The sequence below is a fragment of the Wyeomyia smithii genome, chromosome 2 (assembly GCF_029784165.1).
Source record: "Wyeomyia smithii strain HCP4-BCI-WySm-NY-G18 chromosome 2, ASM2978416v1, whole genome shotgun sequence".
In the NCBI taxonomy this organism is placed as follows: domain Eukaryota; kingdom Metazoa; phylum Arthropoda; class Insecta; order Diptera; family Culicidae; genus Wyeomyia; species Wyeomyia smithii.
The window spans coordinates 249,108,236-249,130,318 of NC_073695.1; the positions used below are offsets into that span (position 1 = coordinate 249,108,236).

Here is a 22,083-nt window from a genome sequence, read left to right on the forward strand (position 1 = left end):
TTGATCAGAATGTCCGAAATTACATGGAACGAAAGAGGATATCCAGGTGAAAAACTAAGGCGGACTGGAGTGCAAAAGTACTAATCTAGCGCGCATGGAGCCGTGATTACCGAACGCCATTATAGTCCAAGAGTGGAAAAAATTACTCTTGTGGTTTTGCGGTAATCCGAAAATGATTTACATTTCTTTGATGGAAGGAAAAATGTTTATTCTTGATGTACATTCTACTATCAGGACTTTTTCGGTGTATACAAATGTTGTAGCTAACGAGCGTTGAAGCTCAGGGTAATTGCTCTTTGATAAGGCAGGAATAATGGAAAATAGGTTTTATCGAGTTAATACACTTAGTACGAGTTTTTAATACATTCAATCTCATAAAATCATCTCTTTCGTCCCAGCAGGACATAAGAAGATTAAACCAAGTGACGAATCTAGTAACTATTACAAAACTGTGTATCTGAATGTGTGTGTGAGGTTCTGACTATGTGAGTAGCGGTTATTGGAAATCGTAAAAATATTATCCTTTTATCAAAACTATTGGAACCATCCCAGTTGCCGTTGCTCGTACCGTCTTGGCTCGGCTTTCGATTTTCCCCTCATAATATTGGCGCCCACTTTAATAATAACAGTTACGACTCTAGCACTTGGTAGCAAGAAATACGATATGACACACTTGGGGCAAAGTGTCGATCTATTCCCTGCCTTTTACCCATCGACTGGCAGACAGGCTGTCTCTACTGGGGTTGAATGCTACGGAATCATCGTCAAATCGGCCAACACCTCGAGCGCAGTCAAATGGGGCTTTGCCGGTGTCGAAGCACATTGACTGTCGTGTCAGCAGTTTGGCTTTCCAGGAGCTGGGCACCAATGAACTGAATCGATCTGACGAAATGGTTCACTGCAGTCCGCACCATTTATCGTTTAGTTCGAATGGAATTTCCCAGTGACGACGGCTTACACGTTATCATACGAATGGGACGCCATGCGTCTCCATTAAAACGGGTCGCCTTTCATAATCCGTGAGAAATTCCAAGACTCCATTATCGCAACCACCCACTTTCGAATGCTTGCGGTAAAGACAAAAGGATCCGGAAAGACATATCGCTTTCAACGGCATGACCCAGTGTCATAAATCACTACCATCCATTCAGTTCGGTAAACTATTGTTGAAAATGGTTCTCGGTTTTCAGCTGCACTTGAAGAAGCTTCTTGGTGGCTTCAGCAAACGGTGTATTCATGGAGCAGGACCGGCAGAGAAGACCGCCCTCAGGAATTTCTTTTGTTAGCATTTAGATCTCAACACTTGCCGGCGTGGCGAACACACCATTGCACACACATACACACTTACAGAGAGAGATAGAGAGTACACTCGAACAGAATCCGGGAAGGTGGAAATCAGCTAGCAACTAGCAGGTAATGTTGAAAAATGGTAACACCTACTGCATAGAGAATAATTGAATTTGATGCACACTTGAAACCGGTTGAAAAGGATACTTCTCGTTTGTTGCAAGCAGTTTTTTTTTCATTGTTGTTGTATTCAAGGTACAGGTAGCAAATGGACGATAGAATATGTACCCTTGGTAGCAATCGTAAACTGTTGAAAATCCGTTCTCACAAACCACGTATCGCGAACAGTCACTCAAATGTGGTATTTTCCCATTAACAACGGAACTGCACAGCTCATCTCCGGGGGTCGTGGTGCTCGACCCTGGTGTTGTTGTCTCCGTCGGAGTTGGTGTGGTTCCTGCCGAGGGTTCCGTGCTGCTGCTCGTTAACTGAACGGCCAATGATGTTGTTGCTGGCAGAACGGTGGTCGTCTCCTGGGGATCCCATTTTCCTGGACCTCCAGCCGGGCATATATCAGTCTCCAGCTTGAGACAACGCTTCGCTACATCATTGTACGCGAATCCGGGCAAGCAGTGTAAGATAAATGGAATGCCTAATTCACACACGTAGGCTCGATTGCAGCAGTCCTCCATGTAGTACCACACGCTGTGTTGCTTTCCTTCGCACAACGCACCCAGTGGCGATGGCAGCGGGCTGAGTGGGTCACACCAGATTGAGGGTTCCTTTACCAGGGAACGTTTGGCCAATCGATGACGGGGCTCCGAGCTGGTGAAGCTAATCAGCAGCAGAAACGTTGTCAACGCAAATACGAAATTTAATTTCATCTTCAAAGTAGTTAAGCTCGCGAGTGATTGCCTCTGACTGTGTAGTCCAGGTGACAACTGTTTCAAAGCTATACTCAACCCGTTGATGATTTGTTGATTGTTGGCTATCACTGAGAGTACAGAATAATTCGCGGAAATTATTCGCAGTACTCGGAAGCAAGATGATTCGAGTTCATTATTAAAATGTGTACCAAAAATATTTGGATACTTTGTTTGTTTTTGCGTTATCTACTCCGTTCAAGTTATCAGTAGTATTAAGAGTCGTGCCATTAGGAGAGGGGCGATTGGAGGGCTGGGTTTCGTTATATGAATTTTACACAATGTCAACATGACTTTCTGCGTTATACACAAACAACTGGTTTTAGGAACTTTTAGGAATTTTATTAAAGCAATACTTAGTGCCTAATATTTGAAAAATATGAGAAATTCATTGGCACTCAGTTGTTTCCCCTTATCATTTGTCTCTGATATGAAAAGTTATTTGAGACCTCAACCAATAATTTCCGTTAATTTTCGAAAATTGATTTTATTATTCTTCGGCACCCCTGAAGTTCTCTTTTTTTTACTTAAGAAGTTTTTCATTATAGTACTAATTTAAAAAAAAAATCTCTCTTTATTCCAACTTTTCTGTGGTATTTCCCCTGGCCATGAAAGTTTTGTTGAAATCTTATCCAGACTATATTTTCATGATAAAACTTCCGAAAATGTTCTAAAGGAACTGTATATGCTAGCTTCAATTGTACGATGCACGGTTTGTAAGCTGTGAATTTTTAAAGCGATGACCATGAAAATTGTAAAAATTGATTCAGAATTAGATAGAAGTTTTTTAAAAGGTTATGTGTCACAGTTGAGGATGGAAAAAGTCGAAGCGCATAACAAACATTCGGGAATACTACATGAAAGTCTCCTTTCATAGTTTTTGGAACAATCAGAAGTTGAAACAATTACCAGCAGCTTTGTTTTTATGGAAAACTTGTACGCGAATGAGAATGCATTGATAAATACGTGCTGTAACCACATCCCTGTCACGAACGTCATCCCCATACATTTTGCTTGAAGCCGTTTTTCTCTTGCTTGCGAAACAGCCGAATAAGCTCCGTCCATGCGAGATCAACTGTTGCTGCAAGTGGTGTGTAGGAATGCAAAAAGCGAAGAACGACTGTTTTGCTTTGAACGTTCTATGGATTTTGTGCGGGACACAAATGGTGATTTTCAAACATGTTTCAACACGTTCTGGATAGCCCTAAATTCAATATAGTTAGAAGCACGAAAAAAATCTGTACAGTAACACATGCGGCACAATGAACGGAGCTTATGATCATATTTTCAACACTAGCGTCATCATCATCGGCGGCGGCTTCAGGAAACAGTTGCCATGACATCGGTCTGGCTGTAACAAAGAACACATTTGCATGCAATATTGCGAGCGAGTGCATATTCATGAAAACGTAGGCCCTTCTACAAAACCTACTCTTGAGTTCAAAGTTTTGTTCAAATAAAGAAGCATGCAATCGCACGATAACATCTTTTCTACTATATAATCAGTACCTTTATGTTTATTTAAATTTTTGACTACTATCACTCTGATTACATTGATGTTCCAATGTTATTGATTTCTATTCTGTTAATCTTGTTTTTAACCCTCTAGTGCCCAGGTTAGTTTTTGGACGGACTTCGGTGATATTACTATGAATCTGTATATACATTGTTCTAAGTATTTATTGAAGCTTTTCAGTGGTTTGACTGAAGCCCGACTAAAAGCGGCATTGGGCACAAGAGGTTTAAGAATTTTGTATAACGGATTTAGCAGTTGCCACCTAGTTATTAGCCGAATTTATGTTCCGCTATTTTTCACTTTAGGTTTCTATCTGAATTTGCTTTGATAATTTTTTGACGTAGAGCTACATTTTACTTCAGAAGGGTGGCGATCAGTGGAAAGTGTAACGAAAATGTACCCCATTCAAATGCTTATGTTATGATCGAATAGTGAAGGGTTTCCCACACAGGTGGTATGATAACCATATCCTGTCAATAGTAAATGAATAAAAAGTTGAGTAAAAAATTAATAATTTTTGTTTTTGTTCCGCATCACGAACTCACTTTTGTAGCTGAGAGTAAGTATAGTGTGAAGTCGTACGTGCCACATACCGTTTTAAATGTAATTCTTGAACGCCAATGTTTTAGTCAATACGTAAAGTTTTCCATAAACTTCTGGTATACAAATTGATATATCGGTTTAATTGCAAACTAGTGAAAAAATGCTCGCTCTCTATCCGCATTTTATAGTGGTAACTAATGTTATGATATCTTTTAATAGGCTTATAATCTCGCCTACACTGAATGGATTTTGAACACCAATGTCTTGATTGACAGGTGAAGTTTTATGTACAATTTTGTCGGATTATCGGCAACAGATTTGAACGCGAGTTTTAATTCAACAAAAATAATATCACCTGGTTTCGTGATGTTTATTTCATACCAATGTTGTAAGTGTCTTCACTTTTCTAAATTATAGGATTCTCTCAGTTTCACGAGAAGCAGAAACATTTTATTCCGTATGAGAATGTACGAAGAATGAATATCTCATTTCGTGTTGGCAACCAGTGGAACCAGATTGGTGTAGCAATCTCAGCCACGCATGTCATAATGGTTTAAATCGTGAAAAACGCGTTCGTCACCGTTTTGAGTGTAAAACCGGAACTTAAAAACTATAGTTTATTCGATACACTTTTGGTATATTTCTAGAGGCAACATTTGATGGAAATAGATTTCGAAAAGTGAAATGAAAATTTGATTTTCTATTCTTTGTTTAATCAAAGTGAAGTCTTTAGCTAAGTTCTTGGAAATTTTATGTAGCAGTAAAACTTTACTAAAGACACTTTGGTTCTGTTTCTTGGAAATCAACTACAAACAAGTAGTTTTATAAACAGACTTTCTTAAACTCTTTAAAAATCAAAAAATGCCAATTAGTTTTTTTGTGTTATTTCAGAGGCCAATGATGTTTAAAACATTTTTTCATATTTGAAAAGAAATTGAATAAAGTTTAACGAATTTTCTTAATTCTGCATTCTCAGCACAACACACCAATTTTGTATTTTCTACGTCTTGTACCGGCCGGATTAGAGACGAACACCATTTTTGCGGGATTTTTGTCCGGCATTCTTAAATGACCCGCCCATTGTACCCCTCCAGCTTTCGCGATTTTCTGGATACTGGGTTCGCCGTAGAGTTGCGCCAGCTCGTGGTTCATCCTTCGCCTTCATACGTCATCCTCACATACTCCGCCGAAGAAAGTCCTAAGCACACGTCGTTCGAAAACGGCCAGTGCTTGCAAGTCCTCCTCGAGCATTGTCCATGTCTCGTGCCCGTAAAGGACTACTGGTCTAACAAGCGTCTTATACATGGTGCACTTGGTACGAGGGCGAAGTTTACCAAAACCTCAAAGTCTTGTGGAGTCCGTAGTAGGCACGACTTCCAGCTATAATACGTCTGACGTTACCAAAAATCCGAGGTATACAGATTCGTCAACCACCTCCAACCCGTCTCCGTCAATTTTTACGCTACTGCCTATGCGATAAGGAGCTCCGTACCCGCAAGGTTACAGAATCCGCTTTGGTAAGCAGCTGGTCGTGGGTTCGAATCTTAGTAGAATCAGGCCATTTGGTTGTCGAAGGACTTTAGCATGGGTTTATTCTCAGGCTCCCCACCACGTTCTCTTCCTTCAATCTCTCCTCCTGACAAAAATAAGTCCCTGTTATAATAAAACTGGTGTGAGTAACGTATGAAAGTTCTCTCCAGGAAATTGTAATTAGGCGATATTGTTAGGATGGACAGAGGCTCGGTATAGTAGAGCAGTAAGCTTGAAGCAAAAAGGTAAAACTTACACACAAGCACGGATATAAATGATGAGCGTATCACTTACTTCAATAGTGATACTGCCAATAATATGTAATGCGGAGTACAGGAAACACCTCCTTAGTAACAAAAGTGGTTTTATCAAGGTTTTATAGCGCTGTTTTGGCTGTATTAAGCACTATAAAACTTTGATAGAACCAATATTGTTACTAGGGCTGGGCAATATCACAATAGATCTAATCTCTGGTCGCAGTGATGAGTCCACACAGAAAAAAATGCGAGCTCTATCGCGCTCGGTTCCTCCTGCTAGCAGACACTTGGTTTTCGACAAAATCACTTTCAATCCAACCTTTTCGGCTTCACGTTTTAGTTTGGTGTACTGTTCAGCAACCGCCTGAACGTCCTACATTACTCCAGCAGTCCTCTAAAGGGGTTCCGATGAGTTCACCGTCTTCCGACAGTGCTGCCTCAAGGCTTTGCACGTATTCAGTAACGACTTCAGGAAGTTTGAGTCGTTCCAGGTCATACCCTGGCGGAATCGAAAGTCTTTGGCGCATTTTGACCATCAGAAGATAGTGGTCAGAATCGACGTTTACGACGTACCGATATGGGGGGGTATGCTGGAAGTAGGTACTATGTATGGCCATGTTCTTGAAGGCGGCGAAGTCAATTAGTTGAAGGCCGTTTTCTTTCGTTAGCCGGTGAGCGTCGAAATTCCCCATAACCGGTCTTTACTCCTTACTCCTCCTCCTAGCCGATCTGAGCGTTAAGATCTCCGATAACGATTTTGTCATGTTTTGGGCAGCTATCGTATGCACGCTCCAGCTGCGCGTAAAAGGCGGCCTCATCATCATCGTTACGTCCCAGGTAAGGGCTGTGCACGTTAATTTTGCTCACGTTGAAGAAACGGCTTCTAATCCCCAACTTGCACATTCTGTTGTCGATTGGCCATCACCCAATCACACATTTCTGTATTTCACCCATCACAATAAAAGCTGTGCCTAGCTCGTGTGCGTTATCGCAGTTCTGGTAGATGGTATAACCATATTGTACGTATGTACCGATACTTCTTTCCAGCATACCTCCTGCAGCGCTATAATGTCGAACTTGCGGACCCTCAATAAGTCGGAAAGAATGTGGATACTTCCCAAAAACTTCAGGGAATTGCAGTTCCATGATCCGAGTTTCCAATTGTTAGTCCGTTTTCGTTGCCTGGGTCTATGCCGATTGTTCAGGTCCGAATTTACATTGTTTGCTTCCTGTACTGATGATTTTTACGGCTGGCTTGTAAGGGCTGCACCAACCCCCTGTCTCGCCAGAGGACTATAGTGTCAGCACTGTTTAGGGTCCCACGCTGACGCCAGGACGTCAATCAGCCGCCTCTAACATGGAGAACAAACGCTGTTTTGAGCCGCATCATCTTGGTGACAGACCCTCAGGTTGGCGAAGCATTTCCTCTACCGCCGGAATGTGGTTAGCGCGCCAATGGTCACGTCGCACCTTCTCACTTAGCTATTGCCGGATTGACAACATTGCCCAGGCTACGCCAACCAGCTGTGTCCATGTTGCAGCTGGCAGTCTATTGTGATCATGTGGCTCGTGGAGGCGTGAGATAGTAACTTGTGAGGACTGGAGCTAAGTCAGTCGCTCCTTCCAGATTGTCAACTCACCATTTAAAGCCTTTACCATTATCATTTTCTTCCACGTATATTACTGGAGAGTTTTAAATAGACACAAACTCTTATAGGTACCTGTTTAAATAAATTCTTGAGCTCAATTTTGCTCCGTTTTGACATAGAACTACGTCGCTCAGGAAATTCGGCTCAACTGCTAATAAAAAGGTTAGTTTTCCATGGATTTCCTTCCACCCGAGTGCAGAAATTTGTAATCAGAATTTTCGAACTATTATGCTATTGAAAATTGTCAAGTCTTGTTTAAACGCAGAATGCGACCTATTATTGGTCACTTAATGCATACTTTCCCAAACACGGCCGACAGAATTATATACCTAGTAAACCAAAAAGGTAATATTTGTCCTGTATGAGAGGCTTCTTTTTTCTGAACCAGACATATTAGTTCTGGATAGCGACTACGACAGTCCTTACTTAGCAGCAGCAGCAGTGGCAGCCAGGCTTGCCAGATCTACGGATTCCTCCAGAGATCTACGGATTTGTTCCATTTCTACGGATATACGGAGATCAACATATTTTTTCAGATTGCTATCCCGCGATGAATGTATCATATATTTTAAAGGAAATTCACCCACGATTTGATTTCATTTAAAAATAATGACTGTAAGTGACAATGGTGCTTATTACGGGAGTCACTTCACGGTGAAATCAGAGTGAAGTGAACAAAATCCTATTACGGGACTCACGTAAGTGAGAAAAACGTCGCAAAGTGACATCTGCCGCGGAATCTGGGTTATTATGAGTGTCATATCATTGAAGTGAGAACGGAAAAAGCGACGTTTCGCGTGGAACTATTTCACGACCATTTTGAACGGTGAAATGATTCCACGAAGATGCTATAAGTCTTAAAGTTGATTGATTTGTGATCTAATGGTAAATATTGGATTTATTCTTCAGTAACGAAACGAATCAGAATTTGATCCGTGCCTTAAAGCGGTAAAATTTTCATTTTTTTGCCCGATGGAAAAAATGCAAACTAGTTCAGGAGATTTTCGATTCCGAAAAAAACATTTTTTTATGCCAAATGGCTTAGAAATGCAGAACACGTCAAGATCTGGTGTTATCTAAAAAAAACGGAAAAAACGACTTTCTGGGACTTAGCGATTTTTGAGCTGGGAAACAATCTCATTTCACTTGTCCTATTTTCAATTTCACTTCACTTGCAATCTCACTCCACGGAGGTGATTTTTGTCACCTCACTTGAGGTGGAATCGGGAATAGGTCGAAAAAAGTGAAGTGAGCGTGAGGGTGAAAAATATTTCACCGTGAAGTGACTCCCGGTATAAGCACCAATAAAATTATGTACTTCTTTTGTAACCGTTTATTCAAAGTTATAAGAGTTCTGAGTAACAGCGAAGAACAACAATGATAGCTGCAGTAATAGCTGTAGGCGGGTATCAGTACCCAAGTAACACACAAAACATGTTAGAAAATAAGTAACAACGAAAGTAGTCATATAAGTGTACTACAAGCGAAAACTTGTGTTATTATATTGTGTTTGAAGTTGTTTTTCATCAGTAATACAACCGCATTTCAAAAACAAGCTCGTTTTTTCTGGTTTTGGAGATGTTTTTAGTAACATGAGCTCAAGAATGACAATCACTATCACTTGGTCTTTTCGTAAGACATTACACCATCTAATAACAACACTACGTACCTGTAAAATGCTTTTCCTTAGTACAATAGTCGTAGCATTCAAAACCCAAATGAAAATTACTTGATCAAATTATCATTTAAATTATACGAACGATTTCTATATTTATTCGAAGCGGATCAAAACGCGCCATCAAAAGATAAACAAAACGCTTGCAGTGTAACCAATATCACTTCAGATTTTGGTTATTGTATATCTAACAACGTTTTCTAGTTTTGTTAGATTTTATATCCAAATAACGTTGAAACTATGCGAAAACAATTTCAATATTCAAGCGAAAGAAACAACTCTTTTTGAAAGGTTGAATATTATTTTTTGTCATCATTTTATAATCAATTAAAACTGCCACTGATAAAAAAATTGCCGATCTAGTTGCACTGCGCAGACACAACACATTTGCGCATGCGCTGGTTAACAGTTGTCATAGCAACAGATTTGCGCATTGCCGTATTAGTACTCGAGATGTATTTTGCCACCTAAATATATCAAGTTGGCTTGCTTTCATGCAGTTATCGGTACTTGTTCTACTAGCTTTCATGTTTTGCGCTTTTCTGGTGATATTGATGTCATGGAATAGGTAACGTCAACTCTTCTATACCAACGTGTGTTACTTGGGTAGCGACAGTCAAGGATGGAAAAAATCGTATCGCATAACAATCATTCGGGTATCATTTCTGAGCTTGCTATTCATAAACTTTTAATCCCAGCAAACTATTAAAAGTTACACATTCTCACGCATGCAAGAGATAACTTATAGCAAAGAAATATATGGTAGCTTTCTTTGATGATTTTTTTTCAGTATTGCCTGCTTTAGGGGGAGCGAGCAACATATAGCGAGAGTTTCACGAAAGAATCGTATACGATTGCACTCGAGTGATCGCAGCGATTCTTTCAAATGTTGGTTGCTTGCAGGCGTAATTCGGTTACTCCACGTCGTGCTTTCACCGTGATATACCGCTATGATTCTTAGTGATTTCAAATATCACATGCTAATGCACCATGCTACCATTTCCGTAAGCATTGATGATACCTTTTTGCTCCGGTAAGCAAACAGTTAAACGCAATCTAACGTTCATTTGGATTCATAATTTTGTATCACTGGCGATAATATCTCAAAGATTCTCGCGATACCGTTGAATGCAAATGAACTTGGATACAATAAAACGGAACTCTCAGAGGCGAAATACAGTCAGCAGCGTTTCTATGGAAAACTTGTACGCGAGTGTAAACAATTGAACGATACCTGATGAATCAAAGAACACATTTGCATGAAATATTGCTAGTGAGTGAAAATTTCCATGCCTGGCGACAGTGGCAGCGCCAGCTGTGGTAGGTATATTTTTATTAAAAAGTAGCCTTTATGCGGTAGCAGGCAGCATCAGCAGTAGGTACGTCATCCGGCACTTTCTCCAATGAAAAGTTGCCGAATGTTGACAACACTCTAACGTTTTGGGATACTGGCATTCAAAATACGTGGGCCGTAAAATCTTCTGTGTGAGAACAGCTTATTCCCACTGTCAGAAATAGTACAGAGATGTAATCAGTATCACATCTTTTATTAAATCAAACAATAAGATCAAAAAGGACTAAAATATCCTTTTGAAGATTAATTAATACCTTATTAAAGAGGTAATATTTTTTCATTAATTCATCACACTATATTCTAATTGTTGTAACAGTTATAAATTTGACTTCATATGCATGTCTTAGAGCGCACTAAATTTTCTTTTCCATCAGCAATATGTAACACTCAACAGCTTTTGTTATCTGTAATCCCTGCTGAAAAACAGATTTCAATTGATCTGATTGGTCGTTGAATGATAACTTTCTGTGACACGGTTGACAAAATTATATACCTGGTAAATTGGGAAGGTACTATTTGACCTATATAAGGGCATACTTCTGCCTAAACTAGTCGGTTAAATTTAGACGCACACCGAATCCCTGTGATTCAAAGGGGAAGTCTTATTCTCGTAAAGGCCCCGTTACACACACGGCGTAATAACGCCTTCTCCATGCAAAATAGAAGGCGTGATGCCGATCACGCCTTTTATTTTGTATGGAGAAGGCCTCATCACGCCGTGTGTGTAACTGGGCCTTAACCTTATAAACTCAATTTGGTTTTTAATACAATCTAGGCCTTCCTTTTTACCTGTAACATACAACAAAAATATTTTCGTATTTAAAAAGGTCTTTCGCATATGATTTTGCAGTTTTTTCGAACGTCAAAACAAATTTTTAAAAACTTTTTTGCGCAACTGTGTTGAAATATAACAAAATAGTTTAATATAAATAGCAGCGTTCATAAATTATGTATCGCTCATAAGGGAAAGGGGGGGGATCATTGAGCGTTACGATTTGTTGCACAGGGGATGGGGGAGGAGAGTTCAGCGTTACGTAACGAAAAATCTCTGGAGAAGGAGGGCGTAGGTGTTGGCGTTACGTTTCTTCACACATTGGGAGTGGGGGTCCAAAAATTGGGTTTTTTGCGTTACGTAATTTATGGATGTCGCCTTAAGTAATTTGTTTCACGCACATCAATTGATTACGAGCTGCCGTTTGAGAACATTAATAAGTCCTAAACTTTGTTTCTTTCTTTAGCATTTTTTTCTCATATCCAAACCTACCTCCTTTTAGGCTCGAGAAAAAAAAATAGATAAACCACCTACAACTAATGAGAAGATCCCTTTCAACGTGTGTAGCGTTTATTTCATTGCATCAAAGTTACAAAAATCGTAATCCTGGAATAATTTGTGTTTCATTTTCTCTAAAAACTCAGTTATTTTAGCGCTATAATTGTATTATATTTTGAGGCATTGTAGAAAATTATGCATTAAAAAGTAATCGTATGATAAATGATAACGTTAATAACAAACACTGTATCATTTATTGAGAGCACACCATTTCGAGCAAATCGTATTAAAGTTTCACGTTCAGTTTATGCTGTCGTAACGAGGCGTACTTTCAAACGCTGTAACTTTATCCATTCCCGCACGTTGCCTTTCACAGCACTCAAAGGGTTTTGGTCAAGGGTGGTACAGGCCATGTTCGGTTTAAAATTTAAAATTGTTCGGTTTAAAATTTAAAATTTTTTTTTTATGATGCTTACCGGACTAAAGAGAAAATTCAATAGCAAATTATGAATATAACCCATCCGCACAGTGTTGTCCGATGCCTACCGAAAGGAAGCGAAAACTCAATTCAACGCTTGGATGGTTGCTGGTGCCAACACGTCCAAAGTTTTTATGTTGCCTAAATTGAACCGTGCCAAAAACGAAACGGGCCAAAACCGAACGAGGCCTGTATCGGCTCCTTTTGATACTTCTACTCCCTGTTTTTTTAAAACTCAACGAGTTTATTTAGGTATTTTCCGAAGTCTTCAGGATGGCCCAAAATCTTTTCAATCGGGTGAAGTTCTGGCGAGTCAGCCTAACTAACACCGGCCGTGCGTAGTTGCAGGATGTTAAGTTAGGTCAAAGCAGCGTCTGACCGTGAGACCGCAGGAAGAGCAGCGGGCGCACTTCGTTTCCGTCATACACCTTTGGTATAGCGTCTTGGTGCGGGTTCTGCCCACCGTGTGTTATTTGTCTTTCCGGTTCGGTGCTTTCCGGCTCTTGTAGACGTGAGCGCCGGTACGTATCGTTGTTTTTTGAACATAATAGATGAAAACATTCCGCTTCTTCTTTCTTTCGGCTGACGCTTGAATAGATTTAACACCTTCCTGGCCTTCACTTGATCAGTTATCTTCAGTTAGCTGCCGCTGTCTGGCCACCGCTTTGTTGTCTGGGTCTCTTTGAATGAATTCACCAGCCCAGTTTAATTTCCAGATCTGTCTATGGGACGCAATTCGATTTTCCACGACGGTGAACATGATATTTTAGTGGATCTGCTCTTTCTTCGATGCTATCTCGCTAACTATTTAACAGATTGTAATAAAATTCTGCCAACGTTAACATTACACTTCCAGCTAGTTTCAGCGAGAATTGTATCATTTTTACACACTCGTTAAAAAGTTATTTAGTAATTTATCTCAACTTTCCAAATACAGTCGTCATATAGGAAGCAAAATTTTAATAGATGAAATTTATCAGAACGATAATGTTTATGAAGACTTAATATTTACAGTAAATTGAGTTTCGAAATATGTGTCATTTACTTCAATACTCTGTAACTTTTTGTGAAAGGATTTGGTAAAAAATATTTCGCAATTCACTTTTTCTAGGATGAGATGCCGCTTATTCTACCATTTATCTCTACTGCTCTAGATTTGTTTAGAAATTATCGTATTAATCGTGTTTATGTCCTTTACAGTAACTTTCGGAGGGGTATGATTAAAAATAGACCAAAATATTCAAGAAGCCAAGCCAATTTGAAAACTACGAACCAGAACAACTCCGAATTCTAAAATTCAAATTTGCTAACTTAAATACAAAAATACCAGAAACGTCGGCGAAAGAGATATTTTAAAAGAACGGCTTGAATCATGTCGAGTTCTCTTAAATACAACCTAATACCATTTTTTTAGCAAAATGATACAAGATTAACAGGATATCAAAGTCAAATTGTCAACTTTTAATCAAGTCGGCTGTATTAACGGCAACCTTAGTTTGACTTACTGTTTTTTTATTTAAAACACTTTTCACTTCAATTTCTCTCTAATTCAGTGAGACAAGACCTTCGCGAAACTCATCTTTGACACTTGCTTCAAAAATATACAATAGTTTTCCTCCAAGTAACGCTTGTATTCATTCAAGGTTGCAAATAAATCAGGCACTTCGAACACACAATATTAAAAAGTGCTATAGAATAAATACTAAAACAAAATTTAGATTAAAACAACTTCTAGATTTTTTTTCAGTAAGGCATATTGATCAATTTCTTGATTGCAAAATCGAAGGGTTATTTGTTTGCAAAATTTTTATGATTCAATTTAAAAATTTATCGTAACTTTTTCATAATTTTTATCACTGAAATAAAAAAGAGAGTCAATTTGGCTACAAACTAAAGGATAGTAGCTCAGAACAAAACAACTACCGAAAATTGAAACGATACTCTATATCGTTTTCAGTTAATCTAAGCAGTAGCTTGGTTTTAAATCAATACCCTCCTTCAAAACACTTCTTCATTGAAAGCGAAAGTCAACAGCTTCCTTCGACGAACAAGGAAGCACTGAAATCCACCGGTGGCGACCTTGGAGTTCTTCAGTACAACCGTAGACCGTACGGTTAAACCCGATTTATTTGTTGTCATTTTTTTATCGTTTGATTAATTTTTCGTCTTTGGACGTTACCAACCGGAGAAAATGTTAATTCACCGAGTGGACTGCTACACATTTTAGCGGTTGACTGACGTTCAAAGGCTCGTCTTGGAATCAGTAATGAAATCAGTCAGACCTATAAAATGTGCTTGCATGCCCTCACCACGGCTAGTCGTCAGCGTTCCACCAAGCGTTACGCATCCAAATCGTTCGATATCAAAGAAAATGAAGGTAACAAAACAGTTGGTTCGATTGGTGGCAGTGTGTTTAACGAGTGTTTTTTGCAGGTCTTTATTTTGCTCTCAGTTGCGATTGCCCTAGTGGCCTCTGCCCCTGCCGAAGAATCGGAGAAGAAGGAAAAGCGAGGTCTGGTTGACTTTGGCTACGAGGAACCGTTCTACGATCATCATGTAACCAAACACGTAACCGTCCAGAAAAACGTTGCCGTCCCGTACCCAGTGGAGGTTGAAAAGCACGTCCCAGTTGCCGTTAAGGTGCCCGTTCCGGTGCACGTCGAGAAGCAGGTCCCCTACGTAGTCGAGAAGAAAGTTCCCGTCTACATTGAGAAGAAGGTTCACGTACCGGTCGATCGCCCAGTGCCATATCTTGTTAAGGTGAACGTTCCCGTCTACCAGAAGGAAGTGGTCGAGGTTGCCAAACCTTACCCGGTGCACGTGGAGAAACCCTACCCGGTGTATGTGAAACAGCCGGTCTATGTGGAAAAGCCGTACGTTAAGGATCACTACTACGGCAAGAAGTCGTACTGGCATTGAGTGGGTGAACTGCTGCTGGAAAGTGATATTTTTTCGGACCTTGGACAGATTTAATAAAAATTTTCAGTAAATTATTTAAAATGCTTGTTGATTTACTAAGCTGCTTGTCATTATAAGTTTCTAATACCATATCATAGAGCTTTTAATAATGTAAGTTAGTTAAAAAAAACATTGACTTTCATCCATAAACGAAACAAATTTAACACGGTTTCACTCAACCGCCGCTGCTTGCTCTCTAATAGTAGCTTAAAGTTTCGAAAACACTGCACCTCGAAAGCCCCTGTCATCCACAAAGCACTCGAACAAGGCGCAATGCAGCCCACAGCGGAACGTTTCTCGGAATTGAAATCCTAATACTTGCTAATTGTTTGAGCTGTGAATAGCTTCGTTCTTCACAATGCAGCCATCGTTCCAACCCGCACAACAATCACAACATAGACACACACGTATATACGCTTATACTGTTTGGCGAGAAACCTCCGAACAAAACATCCCGAGAATTTGCAAGCATCCAGGCATAGCCTCCCTTGACGATTTAATTACTACCAGCCGAACCAATTTGCCTACACAGTCTCGTCTTCTTGTAAGCTAGCCGGTAGGCGGCAACAAGCAGGCAGAGTAGACAGCGAAAAACTTACGAACCACAGAACTTCACCTTACGCCCGGGACAAGTAGCTACAGTGAATCACAGGGATCATCCTTCGGTACCGGTATCTGGTACCGGTAGCCCAGCAAGAAGCTCCCGACAGTAAATCATGCACCGTGCCAGTTTTCCACCATACTATGTTGTCTTTGCTGTGCCTACAAGGTTTGAGGAAACAACAGTCATCCTACTGCCAGTTACACCCCAAGGGAGAGGTCATCAGTAGTGCGAACCGGCCGGATAATTGATGAACCGTTTTTGTGTGCCACTCGACTCGGCAGCCAACCGACCTTGCGCGGAGTAGCGACTGGTGGCGTCGAGAGTCGGGCAAATTTCCACTGTTTCTTATCTTGTGCTTTTTTTTTATTTTGTCACTTGGCGTCTTTGGAGTACTAAAGAGCGTTTCGTGGCAGGGAGTTGACACTGGGCGAAGGCTTTTGGTTATGTTTACACAAAGGTACAGGGAAAACGTCTCGATAGGGTAGGGAGAAAATTTTACCTGGTTGAAAAAATGTTTTCCTTTTGACGAATATAGTAATGCTTATGTATAACTCGTAAAACATTGTTACTAATAGGTACCAATTAAATTAGTTTATTCTACTTATACTAGACACAGAGCCGGATTAACGATTGTGAGGGTCTGGACCCACTCTAGTGTGGGGCCCGAAACATGTATATATTTAGAACCTCCATTTATCTTTAAAAACTTTACAATAAATTGTCAAAAAAATATATGTTACATACAAATCCGGATTTCATCATTTGGAGCGGAGGTCTTCGGTGAAGTTACGTAATTTTTATAGGAAGATGGGCACTGACGTTACGTTTTGTTTTGGGGTCGAAAATCAGACATTTTTGCGTTACGTAATTTATGAATGTCGCCTAAGAGAAAAAAATGGCATCGCAGTACAATCTTTACAGTCAAATCAGAAACCATTTTAAGCATTCAAATTGAAGCCCTAGCTATACAAAGAAACTTTAAGCAAGGTTGGAAACTTATTGAATAAGCCCTAATAGCGCCGACAATTTCTTTCTGTTAGATTTCTTCCCTAGCCCAGTATGATAGGCCAAGTTGTAAAAAAATGTGAATGGAGTGTATTGAATATTTTAAAAATGTTGGGCAAATAATGCTTTTAAGTGCTACCGAATTTTAATTTGTACATAAACAGTATGCGTCATTATTATTGCAACAATAAACAGAAGACCGTTAACCACGTTTTTGGCAAGTAAGAAAAAACTTTTGAAGTAAAAATAATCAATTGAGTAAAAACAATTAAAAACAACTCGTTCAATGTCCCCTTCTTTAGCTCTGATGATAGCTCGGAGACGCTTTTTTTATAAGATTTGAACCTCTGCGACAATTATTTTTATTTTTTGTGGTATACCTCTTCTTAATTCTAGACACTCGTGACAGATATAACTTTTGATGGAAGTGATCGTCGTTGTCATGTTGCACCCTCCCTTCCAATTTGGCACTGAATTTCCTCATTAGGATTTGCAGGCCAGACCTCGAAAGACTCCAAAACTCCTTTTTCAAAGGCTCTTATCTGACGCTGTATTAGAGCACTGCAGTGGCAGAGCAAATGTTCTACGGTTTTACATTCGATTCTGCAGAGACGCAGAGAGTTTTAGGTGATGCTCACTTGGACAGTGATCTGTAAACAGTACGGTAATTGTTCTTAGATCCTTTTTATTTAAACTAAGCAATTGCTGACATTCCTTCACGCTTGGTTTAATAAACCGTTCCGACTGGCGTAGTCCTACTGAGCACATCCAGTTCTCTTGTATTGTCCGATGTTCCCAGGTTTTCAATGCTGCTTTCATGGCGCTTGATAACACCTCACAGAACGGTTCTGGCCCAACAAAATCGGTACATGACCCCTGTCTAGGTAACATATCGGCTTTTTCATTGCCTTCACTTCACTGCGGAGTGAGTGACCAGGAACCCAGTAAAACCATACTTGATTCCTTTTTGCCAGTTGTTTCAGTGATACTAGCTTAGATCGCTCAGGATAAGACTCGACGGCGGACCGAATGTCACTTTGAGGAATTTCCTCCCATGCTTTGAGCAAAGACTTCTTCAACTCTTCCAAATTAGTGTGTTTCCTTGGGCAGGCCTTTGCTTCTCACATCCCCCAACTCCAGAAGTCCAACACATTGAGATTGCCCATTTCGGAGAGGAAACTGGATTTGCACCAGTCTTGAACGGTCTTCTTTGTGTGAGCCAGGGCATCGTCTGGCATGAAGGTCCAGTTTTGATTATTACTCAATTTCTGGGCCCAACTCATCACATTCTACTTCAAAATCATTATCGATATTTACTTCTTTTTCGACGAAAAGCAGCTCGGTTCGCGAATCGGCGGTCACTTCACCAGAAACCATCACAGAAGCTGGGTGAGACGAGAGAAGGATCGTTTTTCCAACTGACTCTGCATCTCCTGATGTTCGTGCAAGCACTCGGTCGTTTTGCGGGTTGTGGGCTTACTTAACGGTAAAGGGTTTCTTGTCGGTGAAGGACGTAGTCAGGTGCTCGCAACGAATGGTCCGGGCAAGAAGATTCTTGCACCACATGAGCCTTTTTGTTGTTTGCGCATCGAAAAGAGCCTGTTTTTCATAGTGTTTTTATGGGAACAGTTGTTGTTGTTATTAATTGTTTTTCTCAATAAATTATTTTTATTTCAAAAGTTTTCTCTTACCTCTCAAAACCACTATTTACGGCTCTCTGTTTCTCGTTACAATAATTATGGCGCACCCTGTAAATACGACAGTACTGAATAGAAATGACACATTATGTAACGCAAACAATTTTTGACATTCGGAATGCATGCAAATTAAAGTAACGTTCACTTTTATCCCTGTCGCAAAACGAGAACACAGTAGAAAGCTATTTTCACACTGCAAATTTGCCATGATCCAGAATGACATGTACTAGTACAGCGGTTCTCAACCTTTTTTTGCTCGCGTACCCCTTGGCGATATTTTTCATATCGATTGTACCTGTGAGTGGGAGAGACTAGTGATAGATCATGTTGCGTTAGTCTTGTTTAGGTTTCAAATTAAACTATGGTTCGGTTGATTGCTGCAGTAATGTTTTAAGAGCAATATTGAAAAACAAATGAAGTATTTTAGAGAAATATTGCTTTGTCCGCCATTACTGATTTTTCTCCCCCTGAAGGCTTTCGAGTACCCCCAGGGTACGCGTACCCCAGGTTGAGAACCGCTGTACTAGTATAATGATTTGTTAGAGCCGAGAGCAGACTCGAAAATCCTGCTGTTACCGCTGCCACTACGCAGATGGCAACTCCATCATTACCGTTACCACTGTTGCTACGTGCTGCTGCTACCGTCTGCTACAACGTTGGGGCCGCCCTTTCCACCATCCACTAGCCAAATGATTGGTGTAAGCAGAAGTAGGCTCTAAGACAGCTCAAAGAGAGCTTTCCCGGTTAATTAGATATAACATTTCGTCGACAGTGTTAGGGAGAGCAAGCATAAGTTAACCAATCAAGGGTCAAAACGTCAAAAACTGCGTTTCCACAATTTTCGAATTTGGACGGATGCTAGATAATCGAGCAGATTTTTTAAATTGTCATTTTTAATTTGGCTGAAACTTTGCATAGACGTTCCTATAGGCGAGAGATGCCATTTTGTGCTATTTGTTTAATTTTTTGGAACACGACTCATTTTTGAGAGGGTTCGAAACAGGCCATGGCTGCAATCGGATGTCAAAATTTTCTCTCGCATTATATTTCGAGTGAAAATTTGTTTAATATTGTTGTACCTATAAATGTTAGCGTAAAGTGAGTTTAGTTTCGAAATTTATGAGTGTTTTTTTGGAAGAGCCGGTCGGACGCTCGTCGGGTGCCGGTGGTTTACATGTTACGTCTGGAATTGTCGCGATTTTCGGAATGTATATTACCTAAAAAAATGTGAAATCTATATTGTATGTATGCTGAGAATATTTCGGGTTATGCCCAGTGTTTTTAAAGTAAATGTGCAATTCACAAGTGTTTAGCGGTTTATAATTCTTTTCTGCTTCGAAAATGGCTGCCTTGAAGTTCAGTGTTGTGTTCGTGATTTTTAAGGGAGATTTTATTCTTCCTCTTTAGTGCATTGTATAATCCGACAGACAGCACCATCTGCTAAGAAGCAGAAAGCGGCGAGAACCATGGAAGGGTCTGCTTATGTTTGGTTCTGTGAAGGCAGCGGAAAAAGTCTGCGCATACGTTGTTGGATTTGATGGTGGACAATGAAACAGTTCGTTGCGACTAGAATGGTGACCTGCACATACGAAAAATCTTCGGAATTCGTCAAGATAAGTGTATTTCTAAATTTCTAAATTCAGGTCAGCTTCAGGGTCAGCTACAATAATCGGTCACTTTTACGCAAATACGTCTATCCTCAATTGTATTTTTCAACTCTTTTGTACTGTAACTAGATTGTTCTGTACTTTCGTGTTCGTGAGCGTGTCCCAAGTAACACACAAAACATGTTAGAAAATAAGTAACAACGAAAGTAGTCATATAAGTGTACTACAAGCGCAATTGAAAACTTGTGTTATTATATTGTGTTTGAAGTTGTTTTTCATCAGTAATACAACCGCATTTCGAAAACAAGCTCGTTTTTTCTGGTTTTGGAGATGTTTTTAATAACATGAGTTCAAGAATGACAATCACTATCACTTGGTCTTTTCATAAGACATTACACAATCTAAAAACAACACTACGTACCTGTAAAATGCTTTTCCTTAGTACAGTAGTCGTAGCATTTAACACCTAACTTAAAATTACTTGATCAAATTATTATTGAAATTATATGAACGATTTCTATATTTATTCGGAGCGGTTTTGACGCGCCATCAAAAGATAAACAAAACCCTTGCAGTGTAACCAATATCACTTCAGATTTTTGTTATTGTATATCTAACAACGTTTTATAGTTTTGTTAGATTTTATATTCAGATAACGTTGAAACTATGCGAAAACCATTTCAATATTCAAGCGAAAGAAACAACTCTTTTTGAATGGTTGAATATTATTTCTTGTCATCATTTTATAATCAATTAAAACTGCCACTGAAAAAAGAAATTGCCGATCTTGTTGCACTGCGCAGACATAACACATTTGCGCATGCGCTGGTTAACAGTTGTCATAGCAACAGATTTGCGCATTGCCGTATTAGTACTCGAGATGTATTTTGCCACCTAAATATATCAAGTTGGCTTGCTTTCATGCAGTTATCGGTACTTGTTCTACTAGCCTTCATGTTTTGCGCTTTTCTGGTGATATTGATGTCATGGAATAGGTAACGTCAACTATTCAATACCAACGTGTGTTACTTGGGGTGTTATACAGGGTATGCCTCACGATTCCTTTGCTGGTGGTTACTCCGGTGAAACATTTTCTTACTGGAATCATTCGTCTCTGATTTCGAACTGTACCAGAACATAACTTGAATCGCTTGAGAAAGTGTAGCACGCAAGTGAATAATAAGTGATAACATAATTCTGATATGCATTTAATTTTTATGACTTCTCTAGCTTATGAATACATTTTTAGCTCCTAAACAAATTTTACTTAATTATTCCAAATTTTCAAGCTCAGCCACTTTGAAACAATAATGTTTATTTCGGCATTTTTAAATAGACTAAAAATGTTGTAAATGTAGACTAAAAATGTTATACTTATAAGGTTTTTATTGAATTTTCGGGCTTTGAATGCATGAATGGTGCCAGATTTTAAATTTAAAAGGAATATTATTATTTTTCCTTTTTCAATAACAAAAAGCAATACAATATTCATTTCAGAGAGCGAGTAATGGCGCTATAACCATAAACTAGAAATGCTAGGACTAGAGTTAATACTCAAGTTCCAACTGTAACAGTGGAAGCGAGTAAAGGCGCTATATCCTTGGTTTCAAAACCCGAACATAAGAAGGAAATACCTATGTTCCATCCCAGGAGATTGGTCAACAAAGGAGTGTACTTTCTTAGCTTTATCGCTTCCAACGAATTAGGTATATTACTTCTTACACACGGAT

At 39.5% G+C, this 22,083-nt stretch overlaps 2 protein-coding genes across 3 annotated transcripts in view; both read left to right on the top strand.

Annotated features, from left to right (window-relative positions):
* Window positions 1-22,083, top strand: part of LOC129720674 (beta-1-syntrophin) — a 507,412-nt gene that overhangs the window by 316,255 nt on the left and 169,074 nt on the right. The window lies entirely within an intron of this gene.
* On the top strand, window positions 14,432-15,461 carry LOC129720675 (uncharacterized). The gene is made up of 2 exons (XM_055672215.1): window positions 14,432-14,859; window positions 14,916-15,461. Exons 1-2 carry the CDS (start codon window positions 14,749-14,751, stop codon window positions 15,399-15,401), a joined length of 597 nt encoding a protein of 198 aa, XP_055528190.1. The 5' UTR covers window positions 14,432-14,748; the 3' UTR covers window positions 15,402-15,461.

What these genes read in the sequence shown, in the direction of transcription:
- LOC129720675 (XM_055672215.1), top strand. Translation starts at nt 14,749, where the DNA reads ATGAAATCAGTCAGACCTATAAAATGTGCTTGCATGCCCTCACCACGG. An exon ending in CGATATCAAAGAAAATGAAG is followed by an intron (nt 14,860 to 14,915) that starts GTAACAAAACAG and finishes TGTTTTTTGCAG; the next exon opens with GTCTTTATTTTGCTCTCAGT.